Source organism: Dendrobates tinctorius, unplaced genomic scaffold (genome assembly GCF_039654945.1).
Source record: "Dendrobates tinctorius isolate UK_male_01 unplaced genomic scaffold, ASM3965494v1 ptg000095l, whole genome shotgun sequence".
In the NCBI taxonomy this organism is placed as follows: domain Eukaryota; kingdom Metazoa; phylum Chordata; class Amphibia; order Anura; family Dendrobatidae; genus Dendrobates; species Dendrobates tinctorius.
Genome location: NW_027361763.1, coordinates 18,739,884 through 18,761,400, shown reverse-complemented (window position 1 = coordinate 18,761,400; position 21,517 = coordinate 18,739,884). Strand labels below are relative to the sequence as shown.

Below are 21,517 nucleotides of genomic sequence, written 5' to 3'. Positions count from 1 at the left end.
GCGCCCTCCGTTCTGCTGATGACCTGAGGTTAGTATCCTCAATAGTCAGAACCTCCCACTCCCGTCTCCAAGACTTTACACGTGCCGCGCCAATTCTTTGGAATGCACTTCCCAGGTCAATACGATTAGTCCCCAATCCCCACAATTTTAAGCGTGCCCTGAAAACGCATTTATTCAGACTGGCCTATCGCCTCAACACATTAACCTAACCTATCCCTGTGTGGCAGAGCCAACAATTTTACCATAACCAGGTTCCCAGCATCATGTTCCCACATGCTTTATGCATCCATTAGCCCTCTGTGTCTGTACTGTTACACACTTAACATTATGACTCTACGATTCTATGATTCTATGATTCTATGGCTGGTCCATACAATCAGGGCAACTGTTAACACCCACCTTTCGTGTCTACCTCTTTCCTCATAGACTGTAAGCTTGCGAGCAGGGCCCTCACTCCTCTTGGTATTTGTTATAATCTACTGTATGTGATTATTGTTATGCTGTAATGTCTATTGTCTGTACAAATCCCCTCTGAAATGTAAAGTGCTGCGGAATATGTCGGCGCTATAAAAATAAAATTTATTATTATTATTATAATGGGGGCGATTAGCAAGACAACACCGGGTCGTGAAGCAATAGGAGAAACAAAGTTGTGGGCACACTGTGCTAAACCCCTAAAATCAAACCCATCCATCCAGGAACGTCCGGACCAATAATCCAGCACACCAGGCCGCTCTTTTCCAAACCATCTTTTATTAATAGAATTTTTCTTCGGTGCTCTGTTTTCTTTGATTCTAAACATCTCAAAATATTTACAAAATTCACCCGCTGGTAGCAAACGGTAGACAGAAAGCAGCACTTATGTAGGATATATAGTATATAAAGGACCCCTCTGACATGGAGCATGCACAGCTCCCAGCCCCTCGTGGGCGGTACCGGTGGCCATCTCGTAGATGGATCCCATCAGAGCTCTCGATGCAAACGCAAAAACCGGACGTTTACGACAGCACGGTCGACGTTTACCAAAGCCACCGTGTCTCCACGACGTCCCTTTTCCAGTTTCCACCGTTGGATTCTGTGCTCCTCACGATACTTAGTATCCATATAAAAATCGGCAGCATGCTCAACGTCAGAGGGGAAAGGATTGTTTCTTCGCCCGAAAACATGAATTGCCATCTTAAGTAACCGGTGGGGAAGGTTTATATAAATCAAGAAAAAAAAACAAAACATAAAAACATCACTACAAACCGAGGAACAAAACAAAATGCCAACGTCAAAAACAGCACAGACCTCAATCCAACAAGCGCCAAGGTACAAAAATAATCCTTTCTGGTAAAACGTAACAGCCATCCATTGGAGTCCTCAGGCAAAATTCACAGCAGATACGGCAGAACACGGCCCCCCGTTTGGGACCCCTGTAAGATTCTGCTATGGGAGTAACGAGGGCAGGGAAAGGTTGCGAAAGGCGATGAAGACCCTCAGTGTAAGTGGTGCCAGACAACGTATCTTTGGCGAGATGCTATGGTCCAAGGTCTAAGCAGAACCGGGGGGGGGGTCCGCCAGTCGTGGAGATAACACACTTGGTCTTCAGGATGGAAGAAGAGACTCATGAGCAAGTTTTTGGATTCAGACCTCAGATGAGATGATAAAAGATGGATGGTCCTATAGGAACGACAAACAGAACTGGCCAAGAGAGCGCGTGCCTCTATGTTTTGCAGCTTCGACCCTACACCGGAGAGAGCGTAAAAGCTCGTCGTCAAGGTCAGACTTCCAGAAGGAGGTCATAAAAAAAAAACCCAAAACCTCTAGGACACCTTCCACTAGTGATGTATAAACATTATACATAAAACATGCATCATCGATGCGTTGCAGAGCACGTATGCATGGAAAGAAAAAAAAACAGCAAAATCCAAGGGTTGAAAAAAAAAAAAAAAATTTCGGTATCTGGAGTGAATTTGTGCAGAACGCCAAGTCGCTGTTGTGCAAATTTGACAAATCACAGGTCTTTGCTTCAAATACATGTAGAAAAAAAAAAAAAAAAAAAAGATATATAGATATATATATATATATATATATATATATATATATATATATATATATATATATATATATATATATATATATATATATATATATATATATATAGTCCAAAACATGTAAAAATTAGCTTACATTCTGGGGTGGGTCTAGAAACCGCTACAAAAAGAAAAAATAAAATATATATAAATGAATACTTTTGGTTGCTCTGTAGACATTGCCGCTGCCACGAAAGTTATAAAGTCCTTTATTTCTCAACCTAAAAGAAAAAAAAAAAAAGGCGACTCAGACCTCAAATTCCCGGAGTCACGTCCCCAATCCGCTGGTGGTGCCGAGCCAAAAAATTCACTTTAAAGAGTATTGCAAGATATATATAGTCATGGAGATTTTTTTTTTTGGCCCGTTCACAATCCTGGAGAAGTTTTCAAAAAAAAAAAAAAAAAATACACATTTGGTTCGTTGGACACAGAAAATGCTTAAAAAAAACGAAAAAAAAAAAAAACACTCAAAAATAAATCAACACAAAATCAGAGGGGAGAGCGGAGCGCGGTTCCGACACAGCCGGACATCTTCAGGGTATTCCAGGTCACAGTCCTCCACCTCCGCGTCTCCGTCCGGCTATACTTTGGTCGATCGTCATTGTACAAATCCAAAAAGAAAAAGTTGCAACGATGAAAATAAAGTCTGAACACCCCTCCCCTGAAAAATATTAACCCCTACAATTCCTTCGTCGTTGAAGAAAAGCGTGAACCCATTTGTTGAGGCTCGTCCTAATGTTCAGCGTCCATGGCGTCCAGGAATTTGGATTCGATGATCTTGGGTAGTAGGTTGTATCTAAGGGAAAAAAAAGGAAGGAGTCTTAGCGGCAAGTGAAGGCTTCTACGAGGAGATCTGGACTCTGCCACATGGTCAGAAAAAGGAAAAGAACACAGAAGGAAACGGGAGGAAGAGGCAAAGTCGTATGCATGGACCGCCAGTACTAGGATGCCTCAGCGATGGAGACGTCTGACCACACGTGGACAATCTTACTTTTATCCAGAGTTGGTGATTATGGGGAGTACTTATTATTTCCTTTTACATGAAGCAGAATATAGAAGGACATGAGCAGTGACCTCCCTCCTGTAGCGCGTCAGCTCTTGTGTGCAGGGTCCTCTCTCCTGTAGAGCGTCAGCTCTTATGTGCAGGGTCCTCCCTCCTGTAGAGTGTCAGCTCTTATGTGCAGGGTCCTCCCTCCTGTAGAGCGTCAGCTCTTATGTGCAGGGTCCTCCCTCCTGTAGAGTGTCAGCTCTTGTGTGCAGGGTCCTCTCTCCTGTAGAGTGTCAGCTCTTGTGTGCAGGGTCCTCTCTCCTGTAGAGTGTCAGCTCTTATGTGCAAGGTCCTCTCTCCTGTAGAGTGTCAGCTCTTATGTGCAGGGTCCTCTCTCCTGTAGAGTGTCAGCTCTTATGTGCAGGGTCCTCTCTCCTGTAGAGTGTCAGCTCTTATGTGCAGGGTCCTCTCTCCTGTAGAGTGTCAGCTCTTATGTGCAGGGTCCTCTCTCCTGTAGAGTGTCAGCTCTTATGTGCAAGGTCCTCTCTCCTGTAGAGTGTCAGCTCTTATGTGCAGGGTCCTCCCCTCCTGTAGAGCGTCAGCTCTTATGGGCAGGGTCCTCTCTCCTGTAGAGCGTCAGCTCTTATGGGCAGGGTCCTCTCTCCTGTAGAGTGTCAGCTCTTATGTGTAGGGTCCTCTCTCCTGTAGAGTGTCAGCTCTTATGTACAGGGCCCTCCCCTCCTGTAGAGTGTCAGCTCTTATGGGCAGGGTCCTCTCTCCTGTAGAGTGTCAGCTCTTATGTGCAGGGTCCTCTCTCCTGTAGAGTGTCAGCTCTTATGTGTAGGGTCCTCTCTCCTGTAGAGTGTCAGCTCTTATGTACAGGGCCCTCTCTCCTGTAGAGTGTCAGCTCTTATGTGTAGGGTCCTCTCTCCTGTAGAGTGTCAGCTCTTATGTACAGGGCCCTCCCCTCCTGTAGAGTGTCAGCTCTTATTGGCACGGTCCTCTCTCCTGTAGAGTGTCAGCTCTTATGGGCACGGTCCTCTCTCCTGTAGAGTGTCAGCTCTTATGGGCACGGTCCTCTCTCCTGTAGAGTGTCAGCTCTTATGGGCACGGTCCTCTCTCCTGTAGAGTGTCAGCTCTTATGGGCAGGGTCCTCTCTCCTGTAGAGTGTCAGCTCTTATGTGCAGGGTCCTCCCCTCCTGTAGAGCGTCAGCTCTTATGGGCAGGGTCCTCTCTCCTGTAGAGTGTCAGCTCTTATGGGCAGGGTCCTCTCTCCTGTAGAGTGTCAGCTCTTATGTGTAGGGTCCTCTCTCCTGTAGAGTGTCAGCTCTTATGTACAGGGCCCTCCCCTCCTGTAGAGTGTCAGCTCTTATGGGCAGGGTCCTCTCTCCTGTAGAGTGTCAGCTCTTATGTGCAGGGTCCTCTCTCCTGTAGAGTGTCAGCTCTTATGTGTAGGGTCCTCTCTCCTGTAGAGTGTCAGCTCTTATGTACAGGGCCCTCTCTCCTGTAGAGTGTCAGCTCTTATGTGTAGGGTCCTCTCTCCTGTAGAGTGTCAGCTCTTATTGGCACGGTCCTCTCTCCTGTAGAGTGTCAGCTCTTATGGGCACGGTCCTCTCTCCTGTAGAGTGTCAGCTCTTATGGGCACGGTCCTCTCTCCTGTAGAGTGTCAGCTCTTATGGGCACGGTCCTCTCTCCTGTAGAGTGTCAGCTCTTATGGGCAGGGTCCTCTCTCCTGTAGAGTGTCAGCTCTTATGTGCAGGGCTCTCCCTCCTGTAGAGTGTCAGCTATGGGCAGGGTCCTCTCTCCTGTAGAGTGTCAGCTCTTATGGGCAGGGTCCTCTCTCCTGTAGAGTGTCAGCTCTTATGGGCAAGGTCCTCTCTCCTGTAGAGCGACAGCTTATGTGCAGGGTCCTCTCTCCTGTAGAGTGTCAGCTATGGGCAGGGTCCTCTCTCCTGTATAGTGTCAGCTCTTATGGGCAGGGTCCTCTCTCCTGTAGAGCGACAGCTTATGTGCAGGGTCCTCTCTCCTGTAGAGTGTCAGCTCTTATGTGCAGGGCTCTCCCTCCTCTAGAGTGTCAGCTTATGGGCAGGGTCCTCTCTCCTGTAAAGTGTCAGCTTATTTGCAGGGCCCTCCCTCCTGTAGAGCGTCAGCTCTTCTGGCCACTGACTAGATTTGCTCAGACCCGGACTCACCTGATCGGTATCATTAATATCATAATCAGAGGGAAGACCATCTTCATGTAGGTGAGCGGGGACATGCCGAATCCGCACAGGATGAGGAGCTGCAGGACCTGGAGCCCAGTGAAGTAATGGATCTTCCTCTGGGGGACTCTCCTGATGTAGTGGGTCGGGGGGTACGCCGTCTGTGGGGGGAAAAGAACATACAGTCACACAAACCAGGGACCCTAAAGGAGCGGCCAGTAGACAGCAGCATTGCTGGTGCCGCCTTGTCCATATCTACCTCCTGTATACACCCTGCGTCCGTACGTCTCATGTCTGTACGTATAGGCCCCTGTACTGCGCTGTATACAGACGGATGGAGCCGGCCCATGATTTATGACAGTTTTATGCTTTTCAGCCATTGTTTGCCATTGGATGAGGTCGGATCCTGTGACCCAGGCAGGAAGAGCGCGCGCTGTGATATAGATTGAGGGTCCCGCCATCATACAATGGTGTCTTTGATGTTGTCCGCAGGTCAATGATACGCACAACGGGTGCACATCCGCGGGAAGCACTAAGTGCTGCTCTACCCGCGGCACATCCTGCGCACCCTCCGGACACCGCTATCCACCTACCTGCTCTTTCAACAGTAGAGCCACCCGCTCAAAGAGCTGGCTGCCGTCAATGGAGGTCAGGGCGATGTACAGGAAGAGGCCGTACAGGACGGGCTGGGGGATCCACTGCAACGGGAGCGGAAGCAGGAAGATGGAGAGGCCCACCAGGAGGTTGGCGACCAGCGACGTCAGACGCGTCTCCTTCACACAGACAATCCTGAGAAACACACGGGGACAAACGGGTCACATCTGATGACGGCTGGACAATGCCGAAAAATGCAAAAAACATTTCACCTAATTGTGTTTTTAGCATTTTCTGTTTTATTTTAAACATCCATCGGCATGGTGGACGCTACCCCCAATGGAAGATGTATAATCTGTATGTAGTGAGCTCCCCCTAGTGGTGGCTGTATAATCTGTATGTAGTGAGCTCCCTCTAGTGGTGGCTGTATAATCTGTATGTAGTGAGCTCCCCCTAGTGGTGGCTGTATAATCTGTATGTAGTGAGCTCCCCCTAGTGGTGGCTGTATAATCTGTATGTAGTGATCTCCTTCTAGTGGTGGCTATATATAATCTCTATGCAGTGAGCTCTCAGTGGTGACTGTATAATCTGTATGTAGCAAGCTCCCCCTAGTGGTGGCTGTATAATCTGTATGTAGTAAGCTCCCCCTAGTGATAGCTGTATAATCTGTATGTAGTGAGCTCCCCCTAGTGGTGACTGTATAATCTGTATGTAGTGAGCTCCCCCTAGTGGTGGCTGTATAATCTGTATGTAGTGAGCTCCCCCTAGTGGTGACTGTATAATCTGTATGTAGTGAGCTCCCCCTAGTGGTGACTGTATAATCTGTATTTAGTGAGCTCCCCCTAGTGATGGCTGTATAATCTGTATGTAGTGAGGTCTCGCTAGTGGTGGCTGTATAATCTGTATGTAGTGAGCTCCCTCTAGCGGTGGCTGTATAATCTGTATGTAGTGAGCTCCCCCTAGTGGTGACAGTATAATCTGTATGTAGTGAGCTCCCTCTAGTGGTGGCTCTATAATCTGTATGTAGTGAGCTCCCCCTAGCGGTGGCTGTATAATCTGTATGCAGTGAGCTCTCCCTAGTGGTGACTGTATAATTTGTATGTAGTGAGCTCCCTCTAGTGGTGACTGTATAATCTGTATGTAGTGAGCTCCCTCTAGTGGTGGCTCTATAATCTGTATGTAGTGAGCTCCCCCTAGTGGTGGCTGTATAATCTGTATGTAATGAGCTCCCTCTAGTGGTGGCTGTATAATCTGTATGTAATGAGCTCCCGCTAGTAGTGGCTGTATAATCTGTATGTAGTGAGCTCCCCCTAGTGATAGCTGTATAATCTGTATGTAGTGAGCTCCCCCTAGTGGTGACTGTATAATCTGTATGTAGTGAGCTCCCCCTAGTGGTGACTGTATAATCTGTATGTAGTGAGCTCCCCCTAGTGGTGACTGTATAATCTGTATGTAGTGAGCTCCCCCTAGTGGTGACTGTATAATCTGTATGTAGTGAGCTCCCCCTAGTGGTGACTGTATAATCTGTATTTAGTGAGCTCCCCCTAGTGATGGCTGTATAATCTGTATTTAGTGAGCTCCCCCTAGTGATGGCTGTATAATCTGTATGTAGTGAGGTCTCGCTAGTGGTGGCTGTATAATCTGTATGTAGTGAGCTCCCTCTAGCGGTGGCTGTATAATCTGTATGTAGTGAGCTCCCCCTAGTGGTGACAGTATAATCTGTATGTAGTGAGCTCCCTCTAGTGGTGGCTCTATAATCTGTATGTAGTGAGCTCCCCCTAGTGGTGGCTGTATAATCTGTATGCAGTGAGCTCTCCCTAGTGGTGACTGTATAATCTGTATGTAGTGAGCTCCCTCTAGTGGTGACTGTATAATCTGTATGTAGTGAGCTCCCTCTAGTGGTGGCTCTATAATCTGTACGTAGTGAGCTCCCCCTAGTGGTGGCTGTATAATCTGTATGTAATGAGCTCCCTCTAGTGGTGGCTGTATAATCTGTATGTAATGAGCTCCCGCTAGTAGTGGCTGTATAATCTGTATGTAGTGAGCGCCCCCTAGTGGTGGCTGTATAATCTGTATGTAGTGAGCTCCCCCTAGTGGTGACTGTATAATCTGTATGTAGTGAGCTCCCTCTAGTGCTGACTGTATAATCTGTATGTAGTGAGCTCCCCCTAGTGGTGGCTGTATAATCTGTATGTAGTGAGCGCTCCCTAGTGGTGGCTGCAGGTAGTCAGCGTGATATAAATTGCATCAATTGCAGGGGGTTTGGTGCCCTGCATCAACCCAAAAAAAAAAAAAAAAAATTTCCGGCCAACTGCAAAGAATCATAGTATTTTATTCCTAGGAACAACATAATGATAAAGGTGTCCCATTTGGTGATTTTAAAATGATATTGGAGCCCCAAAGGTCTTTCTTCTGATCCTTTCCTGTAATGAAGAGGGTCAGATATCTACTTTTCCTTTCCTCTTAGAATAAAATACCATGAAATAAACTGTGTGAAATGATAAAAAAAATTTATGATACATGTCAGGAGAGGTTTATGACATATGTGTCCACCTAGTGGTTGTGATGTACACTGCGGCCTGAGGAGGGACTAGCTGCTGTCACTGGATTTGTATTGGGCGTCCATAATGAAATGGATGAGCAGTGAGGTCCGGGCTCATTACTGTGTGATGCTTGGTGTCACATGGCTGATAACACAGAGCAGAAGCTCGCACGGCGTGAAGACTGGGTACTCACGTCTCGTAGATGTGGCCGTGCTCCACCCTCTCCTCCACGTAGGCAAGCGCTCGCACGTGCATTGGGGAGTGTGGGAAGGCAGCGTGGATCCAGGGTAATCCGTACGTGGAGAGTCCGATGTTAATAAGGGCAATGAGGAGGAGATCCCAGTGATACGCCGTCCCCTTCACCAGCCTGAAAACCAAAGAGCCGCACGATGAGCTGTCCTGCGCCACACATTACTGTGTGTGGGGGGGTGGCAGTATTACTGTGTGTGAGAGCGGCTGTATTACTGTGTGTGTGTGGGGGCGGCTGTACTACTGTGTGTGTGTGTGGTGGCGGCAGTATTACTGTGTGGTGACGACAGTATTACAGTGTGTGTGGCGGCGGTATTACTGTGTGTGTGGCGGCGGCGGCTGCATTACTGTGTGTGGCGGCAGTATTACTGTGTGGTGGCGGCGGTATTACTGTGTGTGGCGGCGGCTGCATTACTGTGTGTGGCGGCAGTATTACTGTGTGGTGGCGGCGGTATTACTGTGTGTGTGGCGGCGGCGGCTGCATTACTGTGTGTGGCGGCAGTATTACTGTGTGGTGGCGGCGGTATTACTGTGTGGCGGCGGCAGTATTACTGTGTGGTGGCGTGGGTATTACTGTGTGTGGCGGCGGCGGTATTACTGTGTGTGGGGCGGCAGCGGTATTACTGTGTGTGGCAGCGGCGGTATTACTGTGTGGTGGCGACAGTATTACTGTGTGGTGGCGGCGGTATTACTGTGTGTGTGGCGGCGGCTGCATTACTTTGTGTGGCGACAGTATTACTGTGTGGCGGCGGCGGTATTACTGTGTGGCGGCGGCGGCGGCATTACTGTGTGGTGGTGGAGGTGGCGGTATTACTGTGTGGTGGTGGTGGTGGCGGTATTACTGTGTGGTGGCGTGGGTATTACTGTGTGTGGCGGCGGCGGTATTACTGTGTGGTGGCGTGGGTATTACTGTGTGTGGCGGCGGCATTACTGTGTGTGGGGCGGCAGCGGTATTACTGTGTGGCGGTGGCGGTATTACTGTGTGTGGCGGCAGTATTACTGTGTGGTGGCGGCGACTGCATTACTTTGTGTGGCGGCAGTATTACTGTGTGGCGGCGGCGGTATTACTGTGTGGCGGCGGCGGCGGCATTACTGTGTGGTGGTGGAGGTGGCGGTATTACTGTGTGGTGGTGGTGGTGGCGGTATTACTGTGTGGTGGCGTGGGTATTACTGTGTGTGGGGCGGCAGCGGTATTACTGTGTGGCGGTATTACTGTGTGTGGCGGCAGTATTACTGTGTGGTGGCGGCGGCTGCATTACTTTGTGTGGCGGCAGTATTACTGTGTGGCGGCGGCGGCATTACTGTGTGGTGGTGGAGGTGGCGGTATTACTGTGTGGTGGCGTGGGTATTACTGTGTGTGGCGGCGGCGGTATTACTGTGTGGTGGCGTGGGTATTACTGTGTGTGGCGGCGGCATTACTGTGTGTGGGGCGGCAGCGGTATTACTGTGTGGCGGTGGCGGTATTACTGTGTGTGGCGGCAGTATTACTGTGTGGTGGCGGCGGTATTACTGTGTGGCGGTGGCGGTATTAGTGTGGTGGCGTCGGTTTTACTGTGTGTGGCGGCGGCGGTATTACTGTGTGGTGGTGGTGGTGGCGGTATTACTGTGTGGTGGCGTGGGTATTACTGTGTGGCGGCGGCGGCATTACTGTGTGTGGGGCGGCAGCGGTATTACTGTGTGTGTGGCGGCGGCGGTATTACTGTGTGGTGGCGACAGTATTACTGTGTGGTGGCGGAGGTATTACTGTGTGTGGCGGCGGCGGCTGCATTACTGTGTGTGGCGGCAGTATTACTGTGTGGCGGCGGCGGTATTACTGTGTGGTGGTGGCGGTGGCGGTATTACTGTGTGGTGGCGGTATTACTGTGTGGTGGCGTGGGTATTACTGTGTGTGGCGGCGGCGGTATTACTGTGTGGGGCGGCAGCGGTATTACTGTGTGGCGGTATTACTGTGTGTGGCGGCAGTATTACTGTGTGGTGGCGGCAGTATTACTGTGTGGTGGCGGCGGTATTACTGTGTGGCGGTATTACTGTGTGGTGGCGTCGGCGGTATTACTTTGTGGTGGTGGTGGTGGTGGCGGTATTACTGTGTGTGGCGGCGGCGGTATTACTGTGTGTGGGGCGGCAGCGGTATTACTGTGTGTGTGGCGGCAGCGGTATTACTGTGTGTGTGGCGGCGGCGGTATTACTGTGTGGTGGCGACAGTATTACTGTGTGTGTGGCGGCTGCATTACTGTGTGTGGCGGCGGCGGTATTACTGTGTGGCGGCGGCGGTATTACTGTGTGGCGGTGGCGGTATTACTGTGTGGTGGCGGTATTACTGTGTGGTGGCGTGGGTATTACTGTGTGTGGCGGCGGCGGCATTACTGTGTGTGGGGCGGCAGCGGTATTACTGTGTGTGGGGTGGCGGCGGTATTACTGTGTGTGGCGGCAGTATTACTGTGTGGTGGCGGTGGCGGTATTACTGTGTGGCGGCGGCGGTATTACTGTGTGGCGGCGTCGGTATTACTGTGTGTGGCGGCATTACTGTGTGTGTGGCGGCGGCGGTATTACTGTGTGTGTGGCGGCAGCGGCATTACTGTGTGTGTGGCGGCATTACTGTGTGTGTGGCGGCGGCGGCATTACTGTGTGTGTGGCGGCGGCGGCATTACTGTGTGTGTGGCGGCGGCGGCATTACTGTGTGTGTGGCGGCGGCGGCATTACTGTGTGTGTGGCGGCGGCGGCATTACTGTGTGTGGCGGCGGCGGCATTACTGTGTGTGGCGGCGGCGGCATTACTGTGTGTGGTGGTATTACATTTATACTCGCATTTCTACAATTACATGTTTTTGGTGGGTTCTCTCCTGTGACTGTCGGGGGTCCTGTGGGGATGTTCTTGTGATATTTGCACACTACTACGATGGACGTTTCCTACGGTCTCTGTGTAGTATTTTTTTAATTGATTCTTCTTAAGTGTTACTCTGTTTTCCTTTCAGTGGTGTTTTCGTCCACATCCTTTGCGTGGTATGTACTATTTTTTTGTCTTAAGACTTTTTTTTTTTTAAATGTCTATTGTGTTTTTCTTTTATCCTTATACTTTTCAATCTGTCCTGTCTGTGAAGTCTATGTCCTTTGCGATTTTTGTCCTGTGTATGATTTTCATGTCCTGTTTGTTTTTTAGGCTGTTTAAGTGTGTGTTGTGGTTTTCACGTCCTTTTTTTTTTTTTTTTTAACTTTTTCCAAGGTATTTTGCTTTTACTTCTTTTAGGAGTTCAATTTTAATGTATTATTTGGTCGTGTGTAGGTTTAATATAGTAATAATAAACTCCCATATCTCTGTACATACATCTTATATACAGTTGCATGTAAAAGTTTGGGCACCCCTGGTCAAAATTACCGTTATTGTGAACAGACAAGCAAGTTGAAGAGGAAATGATCCCTAAGAGGCCTGAAGTTACAGATGACCCATTTCCTTTGTGTTTTAGCTCAAAATAAAAATAATTTAAAAAACAAACAAACAAAAAAAAAACACTAATTTTTCTATTTTAAAAAATACAAAAAAGGAAAATGGGGCGATGCAAACGTTTGGGCACCCTTGGAGATGTGTGTGTTCAGATAACTTTGACCAAGGTTCAAGACCTTAATTAGCGAGTTAGGGTTATGGCTTGTTCACCATCATCATTAGGAAAGGCCAGGTGATGCAAATTTCTTAACTTTATAAAAACCCAGCCTCCTCTAACCTTGTGCCAAAAAAACAGCAGCCCAGCCATGAGTTTTTCTAAGCAGCTGCCTAGGACACTGAAAATGAAAATGGTGGAAGATCACAAAGCAGAAGGCGGCTATAAGAAGGTAGCAAAGTGTTTTCAAGTCGCTCTTTCCTCAGTTCGAAATGTAATTAAAAAATAGCAGTTACCAGAAATAGTGGAGGTCAAGATAAGGTCTGGAAGACCAAGCAAAATTTCAGTGAGAGCTGCTTATAGAATTACTAAACAGGCAAATCAGAACTCCCGCTTGATTGCGAAAGACCTTCAGAAAGATTTAGCAAATTCTGGAGTTGTGGTACATTGTTCTACTTTTCAGAGACTCCTGCACAAATATGGCCTTCATGGAAGAGTATTCAGAAGAAAACCTCTCCTGCATCCTCACCATAAATAGTCTTAAGTATGCAAAAGAACATCTAAACAAGCCTGATGCATTTTGGAAACAAGTCCTGTGGACAGATGAGGGTAAAATAGAACTCTATGGCCACAATGATCACAGGTGGAGAAAAAAGGGCGCAGAGTTTCAGGAAAGGAACATCTCGCCACTCATTAAGCATGGGGTGAATCAATCATACTTTGGGCTTGTGTTGTAGCCAGTGGAACATTTCACGGGTAGAAGGAAGAATGGCTTCAATGAAATTTCAACAAATTCTTGATGCAAACATAACACCATCTGTAAAAAAGCCGAATGTGAAAAGAGGAAGAGGAAGAAGACGGCCTCTACAAATGGAGAATGATCCTAAACACGCATCAACAACCACAATGGACGACCTCAAGAGGTGCAAGCTGAAGGTTTTACAATGGCCCTCACAGTCCCCTGATCTGAACATCATTGAAAATCTGTGATTAGACCTTAAAATAGCAGAGGATGGAAGATGACCCAGGAATCTCACAGAACTGGAAGAATTCTCCAAGGAAGAATGGAGGAAAATCCCTCAAACAAGAAGAAGTGAAAGACTCTTGTCAGGCCACAAAAAGTGTTTACAAGATGTGATACTTTATAAAATAGCACAGATGGAGCTGCTACATACAGGTAACAAAAAGATAAAAATTACAGGGAAGGAGGCAGAAAGAACAGGGGGCATGGAAAGGTCTGACAGGAGCTTCAGGGACAGCAACAGACAAGTCCAAAGCCAAAGAAATGGAATACGGAAAAACAAAAAACATACCCCAGCCTACGACATGAAACTGATGGAGATAGTAAGATCTGTAATGTGACTCATCTGTTCACGGCCAGACTTAATACAATAAGGCTAAGTGCACACGTACCGGAACTCTGGCGGAAATTACCGCGAGAATTCCGGAATTCCAGTCCGCGGGAAAACCGCATTTTAAATTCCCGCGATTTTCCCGCGGAAAAACTAGCATTTTGCAAGCGTAATTAGCTTGCAGAATGCTAGCGTTCTCCAAGCGATCTGTAGCATCGCTTGGAGAACTGATTGACAGGTTGGTCACACTCGTCAAACATAGTGTTTGACAAGTGTGACCAACTTTTTACTACTGAGGCCGCCTATGCAGCCTCAGTAGTAAAAGATAAAATGTAAAAAAAAAAAAAAAAAAAAAAAAAAAAAATGGTGTTATTCTTACCCTCCGACGTCCCGCGCATCCGTTCCCAGTAATCCTTTGCGAAAATGCCCGCGAAGACGTCAGTTCTCACGGGATCGCGACGTCTCGCGGTAATTCGCGATGACTTCGCGCGAATTACCGCGAGACTTCGCGATCCCGCGAGAACGGATGCCATCGCGGGCATTTTCGCAAAGGACTACTGGGACCGGAGCGTGAAGAGAAGCAGGAAGGCTGCGCGGGACGTCGGAGGGTGAGAATAACAATATTTTTTATTTTTAAATTCTATTTTTTACAGGGATATGGTACCCAAAGCCCGGAGGACAGTCTCCTCTCCTCCGGGCCGTGGGTACCATCCGCAAATGTTCTGCTTACTTTCCGCATGGTGTGCACAGCCACATGCGGGAAGTAAGCGGAACAATGCATTCCTATGGGTGCGGGATCGCCGCGATTCCGCAAATTAATGAGCATGCTGCGTTTTTTACCGCGAAGCGATTCCGCCGCGGTAAAGACCGCAGCATTAGCACAGCATTGCGGAATCCCATAGGAATGCATGGGATGCTTATTTTTCGCGTTTTCGCGGCAAAATCGCGCTGTTAAAACCGCCGCGGAAACGCGAAAAAAACGCCACGTGTGAACTCAGCCTTACGGGGAGACGATGTCCAGACCGGCAATCACTGCACTGACGATGGGGGGAGGCGACTTATCTTACACCAAAACAACATCAAAATCTAAAAAAAATTGAAGGAGCAGAAGCTTCAGAACTTAAAGGGTTATTCCCATAGTGATGAATGGGTGCGTTTCTAGATAGAATTTGTAAAAAACACACACTTTTTCAATTTACAGCTTGCTAAAATTTTCAGTCAGTCTTGAGACATCTACAGGTTTATTTTTCGTTTACAGTTTATTCCTTGGAGACCGACCACCGCTGCAAAAAAGCAGAACATGAGCAGTGTTTACAGGCACTTTGCTATTGAGCTTGTAAGCACTGCACTGAGCGCCGGCCAGGATGGCCGCAGCGTGCCATTACCTCCTAATACCAGCCAGCTTCAGAGCAGTGTTTACATGATAGACAGCAGTGGTGGTCGGTCTTCTAGGCAACATGCTAGATACAAAAAAAAAAAAAGAAGTGTTCACATCTCAAGAACGGAGGCAAATGTGAACACGCTGCAAATTGCAAAAAGTGCAATTACAAGGTCAAGCCATAATATGAAGATGGTATAAGCCTATAAAGGAGTGCGGGATAAATGTGCGTCATTGGGCTCAACCGGGAACCAATAGCAGTTACATTGCCGCTGCTTTAAGTCTACGGCCAGGGCCAACAAAAGTAATAACTTCCTTACCTGTTCTCTGGAGCATTGGTGAGAGACGCCACAATGTTCTGCTCTATGAAGAACAACATGGACAGGATGAAGCCTAAGCCCATGGAGCTGGCGATGGCCCTCATGGACATGGACCCGAACGGCGCCATCACAAACAGATTCTCCGTCTCAACGTAATTAAACAAGGAGACTGTGGAAAGAAAAAATAAGTTCTGAGCGCGCGTCAATGCCTTACACCAGTCATACACTAACCGGATTTACATGGGGTTTGAGCCTTACATAATCGGCCACCAAGGTTTTACCATTAGAAACTATCACACCCCAGTGGCGTTCCAGACTTTTCGTATCAGGCAGAACCGGAAAAAGCGCTGGACAAAAAGAAGACATGCTACCCCTGCCTCTACGCTACGCTGCACCCGCTCTCCCCTTCACATGCACCAGCCACTCCCCTTTTGTGCACCAGCCACTCCCTTCCTTGAGCATGCGACAGCCACTCCCTTTCTGTGCACCAGCCACACCCCTTCCCTGCACATGCGCCAGCCACTCCCCTTCCCTGCACATGCACCAGCCACTCCCCTTCCCTGCACATGCACCAGCCACTCCCCTTCCCTGCACATGCACCAGCCACTCCCCTTCCCTGCACATGCACCAGCCACTCCCCTTCCCTGAGCATGCGCCAGCCACTCCCCTGAGCATGCGCCAGCCACTCCCCTTCCCTGAGCATGCACCAGCCACTCCCCTTCCCTGAGCATGCGCCAGCCACTCCCCTTCCCTGAGCATGCGCCAGCCACTCCCCTTCCCTGAGCATGCGCCAGCCACTCCCCTTCCCTGAGCATGCGCCAGCCACTCCCCTTCCCTGAGCATGCGCCAGCCACTCCCCTTCTGTGCACCAGCAACTCCCCTTCCCTGAGCATGCACCAGCCACTCCCCTTCTGTGCACCAGCTACTCCCCTTCCCTGAGCATGCACCAGCCACTCCCCTTCCCTGAGCATGCACCAGCCACTCCCCTTTTGTGCACCAGCCACTCCCTTCCTTGAGCATGCGACAGCCACTCCCTTTCTGTGCACCAGCCACACCCCTTCCCTGCACATGCGCCAGCCACTCCCCTTCCCTGCGCATGCGCCAGCCACTCCCCTTCCCTGCGCATGCGCCAGCCACTCCCCTTCCCTGCGCATGCGCCAGCCACTCCCCTTCCCTGAGCATGCGCCAGCCACTCCCCTTCCCTGAGCATGCGCCAGCCACTCCCCTTCCCTGAGCATGCGCCAGCCACTCCCCTTCCCTGAGCATGCGCCAGCCACTCCCCTTCCCTGAGCATGCGCCAGCCACTCCCCTTCTGTGCACCAGCAACTCCCCTTCCCTGAGAATGCACCAGCCACTCCCCTTCTGTGCACCAGCTACTCCCCTTCCCTGAGCATGCACCAGCCACTCCCCTTCCCTGAGCATGCACCAGCCACTCCCCTTCCCTGAGCATGCACCAGCCACTCCCCTTCCCTGAGCATGCACCAGCCACTCCCCTTCTGTGCACCAGCCACTCCCCTTCCCTGAGCATGCGCCAGCCACTCCCCTTTCCTGCGCATTGTCAGACTTTGTAGCAGACTGAGGATTGAAGGAAACGTCACGTACAAGACTCAAAAGACCACTCAGACAAGAGCATTTAGACATTCAGGTATCGCGCAGCGGACACTTGGGACATAATTTATTTACTGCGCCAGAATTTTTCTAACTTCTTTTCAAAAGGTACCAGTGAAAAATAGCGATCAGTTTTAAAAAAAAAAGTATATAGTGGTATCACCTGGCAAGAGAATTTCTATCACTCTCCATGGAGGATATTCTCATTATCAAATATATCCAGAGTCCGTTATCAAACTTTGCAGACAAGGGAACCACCAAAACATGGTAGAAATTAACTTTGGGGAACTCCAGCAGCTTCTAAAGATGGAGGACTCATTTTATGGGCATCAAATCTGTAGTTTTTCTCAGGACTCATACAAAAAGCTCAAGGTAGCGCCCATAACCCACTCATAAAACCCCTGCTTTGATCCATGACACCAAAAACCAATTTGACCAGAAGCTTCTAAAACCTCCATTCTGCGTAGGGAAAGAAGTATTTTTAAAGGTGAAGTCCCCCATGCTTTACACTGCTGGCTGCATTTAAAAAGGACTAGAAACAAAAAAAAAAGAAAAAAAAGACTAAAATATAAAAGTATTCTATCACAATCTGTTGTTTCCTGTGTCTTGAATGAACAAAATAATATACAAAAAAAAATTTTAAAAAAAAAAAAGAAATAAATGTTTTGTCCGATCTTGTCGAGTGGTGAATGACAGCAGCGATGATCTATTCGTTTCCATCAAACTGCTGACATCACCGGAGGATAGAGAGAATTCTTGGCTCTTCCAGCTGGGTCTTCCTGGGGAGGAAAGGTCTCTCCTTTTTGCCAAACTGATCTGAATCCGTTCCCATCACCCCCGAGTATGGAGGTGGCCGGGCAGAGGCCAAATGTGGAAAGCATTAGCCCACGACGCGCGTCCCGAACATCTGCAGGCGGAGAGATTGATTTCTCTTCCTGTTATTTAGTGTGAACAACTAAAAATTTTTGGGGGTTTGAATTTGAGGAATCGCTTTCGTCAAAGGATTCTCATGGAACCCTGCAAAATAAAGGTGGACGCTTGGAATTCTACGGATGTGCGTCCGTGGCGGCGAGTGATAAGAATTCACACCGGCCAGCGACCAGGAGTCACGGCATGGATTTACCACGCAAGGTAAAAAAATGGTCCCTGTAACGAGGGTTTACGTATCCGGAGTCTGCGCAAGATGACACGAGACTGAAAGAGCTTTCCCAGGACTTTTTTTTCTTAATTAGTGGCGCAGAGCAGCCACTGCCGGCGGTTCAGCAGCACCATGTCAAAAGTAGCTTTTCCACTCTGCTCTGTCCACGTCCTTCTGATTGACAGACAACTTCCCGCAGTTAGGCAGTGGGGATCCGGCTGTCAATCAGGAAGACGTTGCCAGTCACGCCCTGTCAGAGCGGCTCTGTCAATGTGACGTCAGTAGAACTAGCTGAATCCACGTCAGGGGCTGGCAGAGATCGGTATTGGGCACGTAGAAAGCAACTACCGACCTGTTAGATCTTGGGCCCAGAGCAAAAAAAAAAGTTCCAGAAAACCACTTTAAAAGGAATATGTCCCCCCCCCCCACCAAATATATATCATTAATTAATATGGTCATACAGGTGATAGAAACGTTACTCTGGTCCTACCTGTCTGCCTCCTATTAATGGTCTTGCTACTGAGAAATGTTATATTCTGTCTTTATGCTAATGATTTCTTCCAGGCTCCGGGGCGTGCGGTGCTGTAAGAAATACCTGCCTCCTGTCCTGATTACATCCTCCGCTCTGTGAGCGCTGCATTCAGGGATCTTCTGCGCAGGCGAGTCACTGTGACCTCCGGAATGCGCGCCGATAAGATGCTCTCCCCACTTCCTACCGGCACAGTCATTGCTAGGAACCATGGCGATGACTATACAGGGAGGAAGTGGGGAGAGCACATTATCAGGGCGCACACTGCAGCGGAAGTCGCATGCGCAGAAGATCCCTGAATGCATGCCCATAGAAGGGAGGATGAGGTATGTATCTCTGAGGGAGTGCAGGACGCATGCGCAGGATTCCGGGGCCATAACTGACGCTGGTGGGAGGGGGTAGTATTATAACGAAGACAGGGGGCAGGGATTTCTTACAGCACCGCAATCATTAACATAAAGACAAAACACTTCACAGTAACAAGACCATTAACCTGAGGAGGACAAGTAGGACATGTTACACTAGTCCATCACCTGTATGCCCATATTAATAAATGGTCATATACGTCCCAGGGGGAACAGATTCCTTTAAAGGGACCGTAACTTATTGGTGTTTACTCAGCATTACCAGAAAATGAAAGAGTAGAAGCATGAACAGAGAATGGAGAAAAATAATAATCAGAGCACTAATAAAAGGACTACTATAATACTGCCCCTATGTACAAGACTATAACTACTATAATACTGCTCCTATGTACAAGAATATAACTACTATAATACTGCCCCTATGTACAAGAATATAACTACTATAATACTGCCTCTATGTACAAGAACATAACTACTGTAATACTGTCCCTATGTACAAGAATATTACTATAATACTGTCCCTATGTACAAGAATATAACTACTATAATACTGCTCCTATGTACAAGAATATAACTGCTCTAATACTGCTCCTATGTACAAGAATATAACTACTATAATACTGCCTCTATGTACAAGAATATAACTACTATAATACTGCCTCTATGTACAAGAATATAACTACTATAATACTGCCTCTATGTACAAGAACATAACTACTATAATACTGTCCCTATGTACAAGAATATTACTATAATACTGTCCCTATGTACAAGAATATAACTACTAATATTCTTGTACATAGGAGCAGTATTAGAGCAGTTATATTCTTGTACATAGGAGCAGTATTAAACTGCTCTAATACTGCTCCTATGTACAAGAATATAACTACTATAATACTGCCTCTATGTACAAGAACATAACTACTATAATACTGTCCCTATGTACAAGAATATAACTACTATAATACTGCTCCTATGTACAAGAATATAACTACTATAATACTGCTCCTATGTACAAGAATATAACTACTATAATACTGCCCCTATGTACAAGAATATAACTACTATAATACTGCCTCTATGTACAAGAACATAACTACTATAATACTGTCCCTATGTACAAGAATATTACTATAATACTGTCCCTATGTACAAGAATATAACTACTATAATACTGCTCCTATGTACAAGAATATAACTGCTCTAATACTGCTCCTATGTACAAGAATATAACTACTATAATACTGCCTCTATGTACAAGAACATAACTACTATAATACTGTCCCTATGTACAAGAATATTACTATAATACTGTCCCTATGTACAAGAATATAACTACTATAATACTGCTCCTATGTACAAGAATATAACTGCTCTAATACTGCTCCTATGTACAAGAACATAACTACTATAATACTGCCTCTATGTACAAGAACATAACTACTATAATACTGTCCCTATGTACAAGAATATAACTACTATAATACTGCTCCTTTGTACAAGAATATAAGTACTGTAATACTGCTCCTATGTACAAGAATATAAGTACTGTAATACTGCTCCTATGTACAAGAATATAACTACTATAATACTGCCCCTATGTACAAGAATATAACTACTATAATACTGCCCCCTATGTACAAGAATATAACTACTATAATACTGCTCCCTATGTACAAGAATATAACTACTATAATACTGCTCCTATGTACAAGAATATAAGTACTGTAATACTGCTCCTATGTACAAGAATATAAGTACTGTAATACTGCTCCTATGTACAAGAATATAACTACTATAATACTGCCCCTATGTACAAGAATATAACTACTATAATACTGCCCCCTATGTACAAGAATATAACTACTATAATACTGCTCCCTATGTACAAGAATATAACTACTATAATACTGCTCCTATGTACAAGAATATAAGTACTGTAATACTGCTCCTATGTACAAGAATATAAGTACTGTAATACTGCTCCTATGTACAAGAATATAACTACTATAATACTGCCCCTATGTACAAGAATATAACTACTATAATACTGCCCCCTATGTACAAGAATATAACTACTATAATACTGCTCCCTATGTACAAGAATATAACTACTATAATACTGCTCCTATGTACAAGAATATAAGTACTGTAATACTGCCCCTATGTACAAGAATATAACTGCTATAATACTGTCCCTATGTACAAGAATATAACTACTATAATACTGCTCCCTATATACAAGAATATACAGTGGGGCAAAAAAGTGGAGGAAAGAGGAGACTCTTAAAGAAGAAGTTACAGGTCTGTGAGAGCCAGAAATCTTGATTGCTTGTTTCTGACCAAATACTTATTTTCCACCATAATATACAAATAAAATGAAAAAAAAACAGACAATGTGATTTTCTGGATTTTTTTTCTCAGTTTGTCTCCCATAGTTGAGGTCTACCTATGATGTAAATTACAGACGCCTCTCATCTTTTTAAGTGGTGGAACTTGCACTATTGCTGACTGACTAAATACTTTTTTGCCCCACTGTAACTACTATAATACTGCCCCTGTGTACAAGAATATAACTACTATAA

The 21,517-nt window shown here is 46.9% G+C and overlaps 1 protein-coding gene across 10 annotated transcripts in view; it reads right to left on the bottom strand.

Annotated features, from left to right (window-relative positions):
* Positions 1-734: 734 nt before the first annotated feature.
* Positions 735-21,517, bottom strand: part of SLC4A11 (solute carrier family 4 member 11) — a 115,365-nt gene continuing 94,582 nt past the window's right edge. For all 10 annotated transcript variants that reach the window (XM_073586761.1, XM_073586763.1, XM_073586767.1 and 7 more), the window contains 5 exons: positions 15,293-15,461; positions 8,595-8,768; positions 5,858-6,053; positions 5,256-5,425; positions 735-2,871 (listed from right to left, as the gene is read on the bottom strand). In XM_073586761.1, the coding sequence (XP_073442862.1) occupies positions 2,808-2,871; positions 5,256-5,425; positions 5,858-6,053; positions 8,595-8,768; positions 15,293-15,461 (773 nt within the window). In that variant the 3' untranslated portion in view covers positions 735-2,807. The remainder of the gene's footprint in view (positions 2,872-5,255; positions 5,426-5,857; positions 6,054-8,594; positions 8,769-15,292; positions 15,462-21,517) is intronic.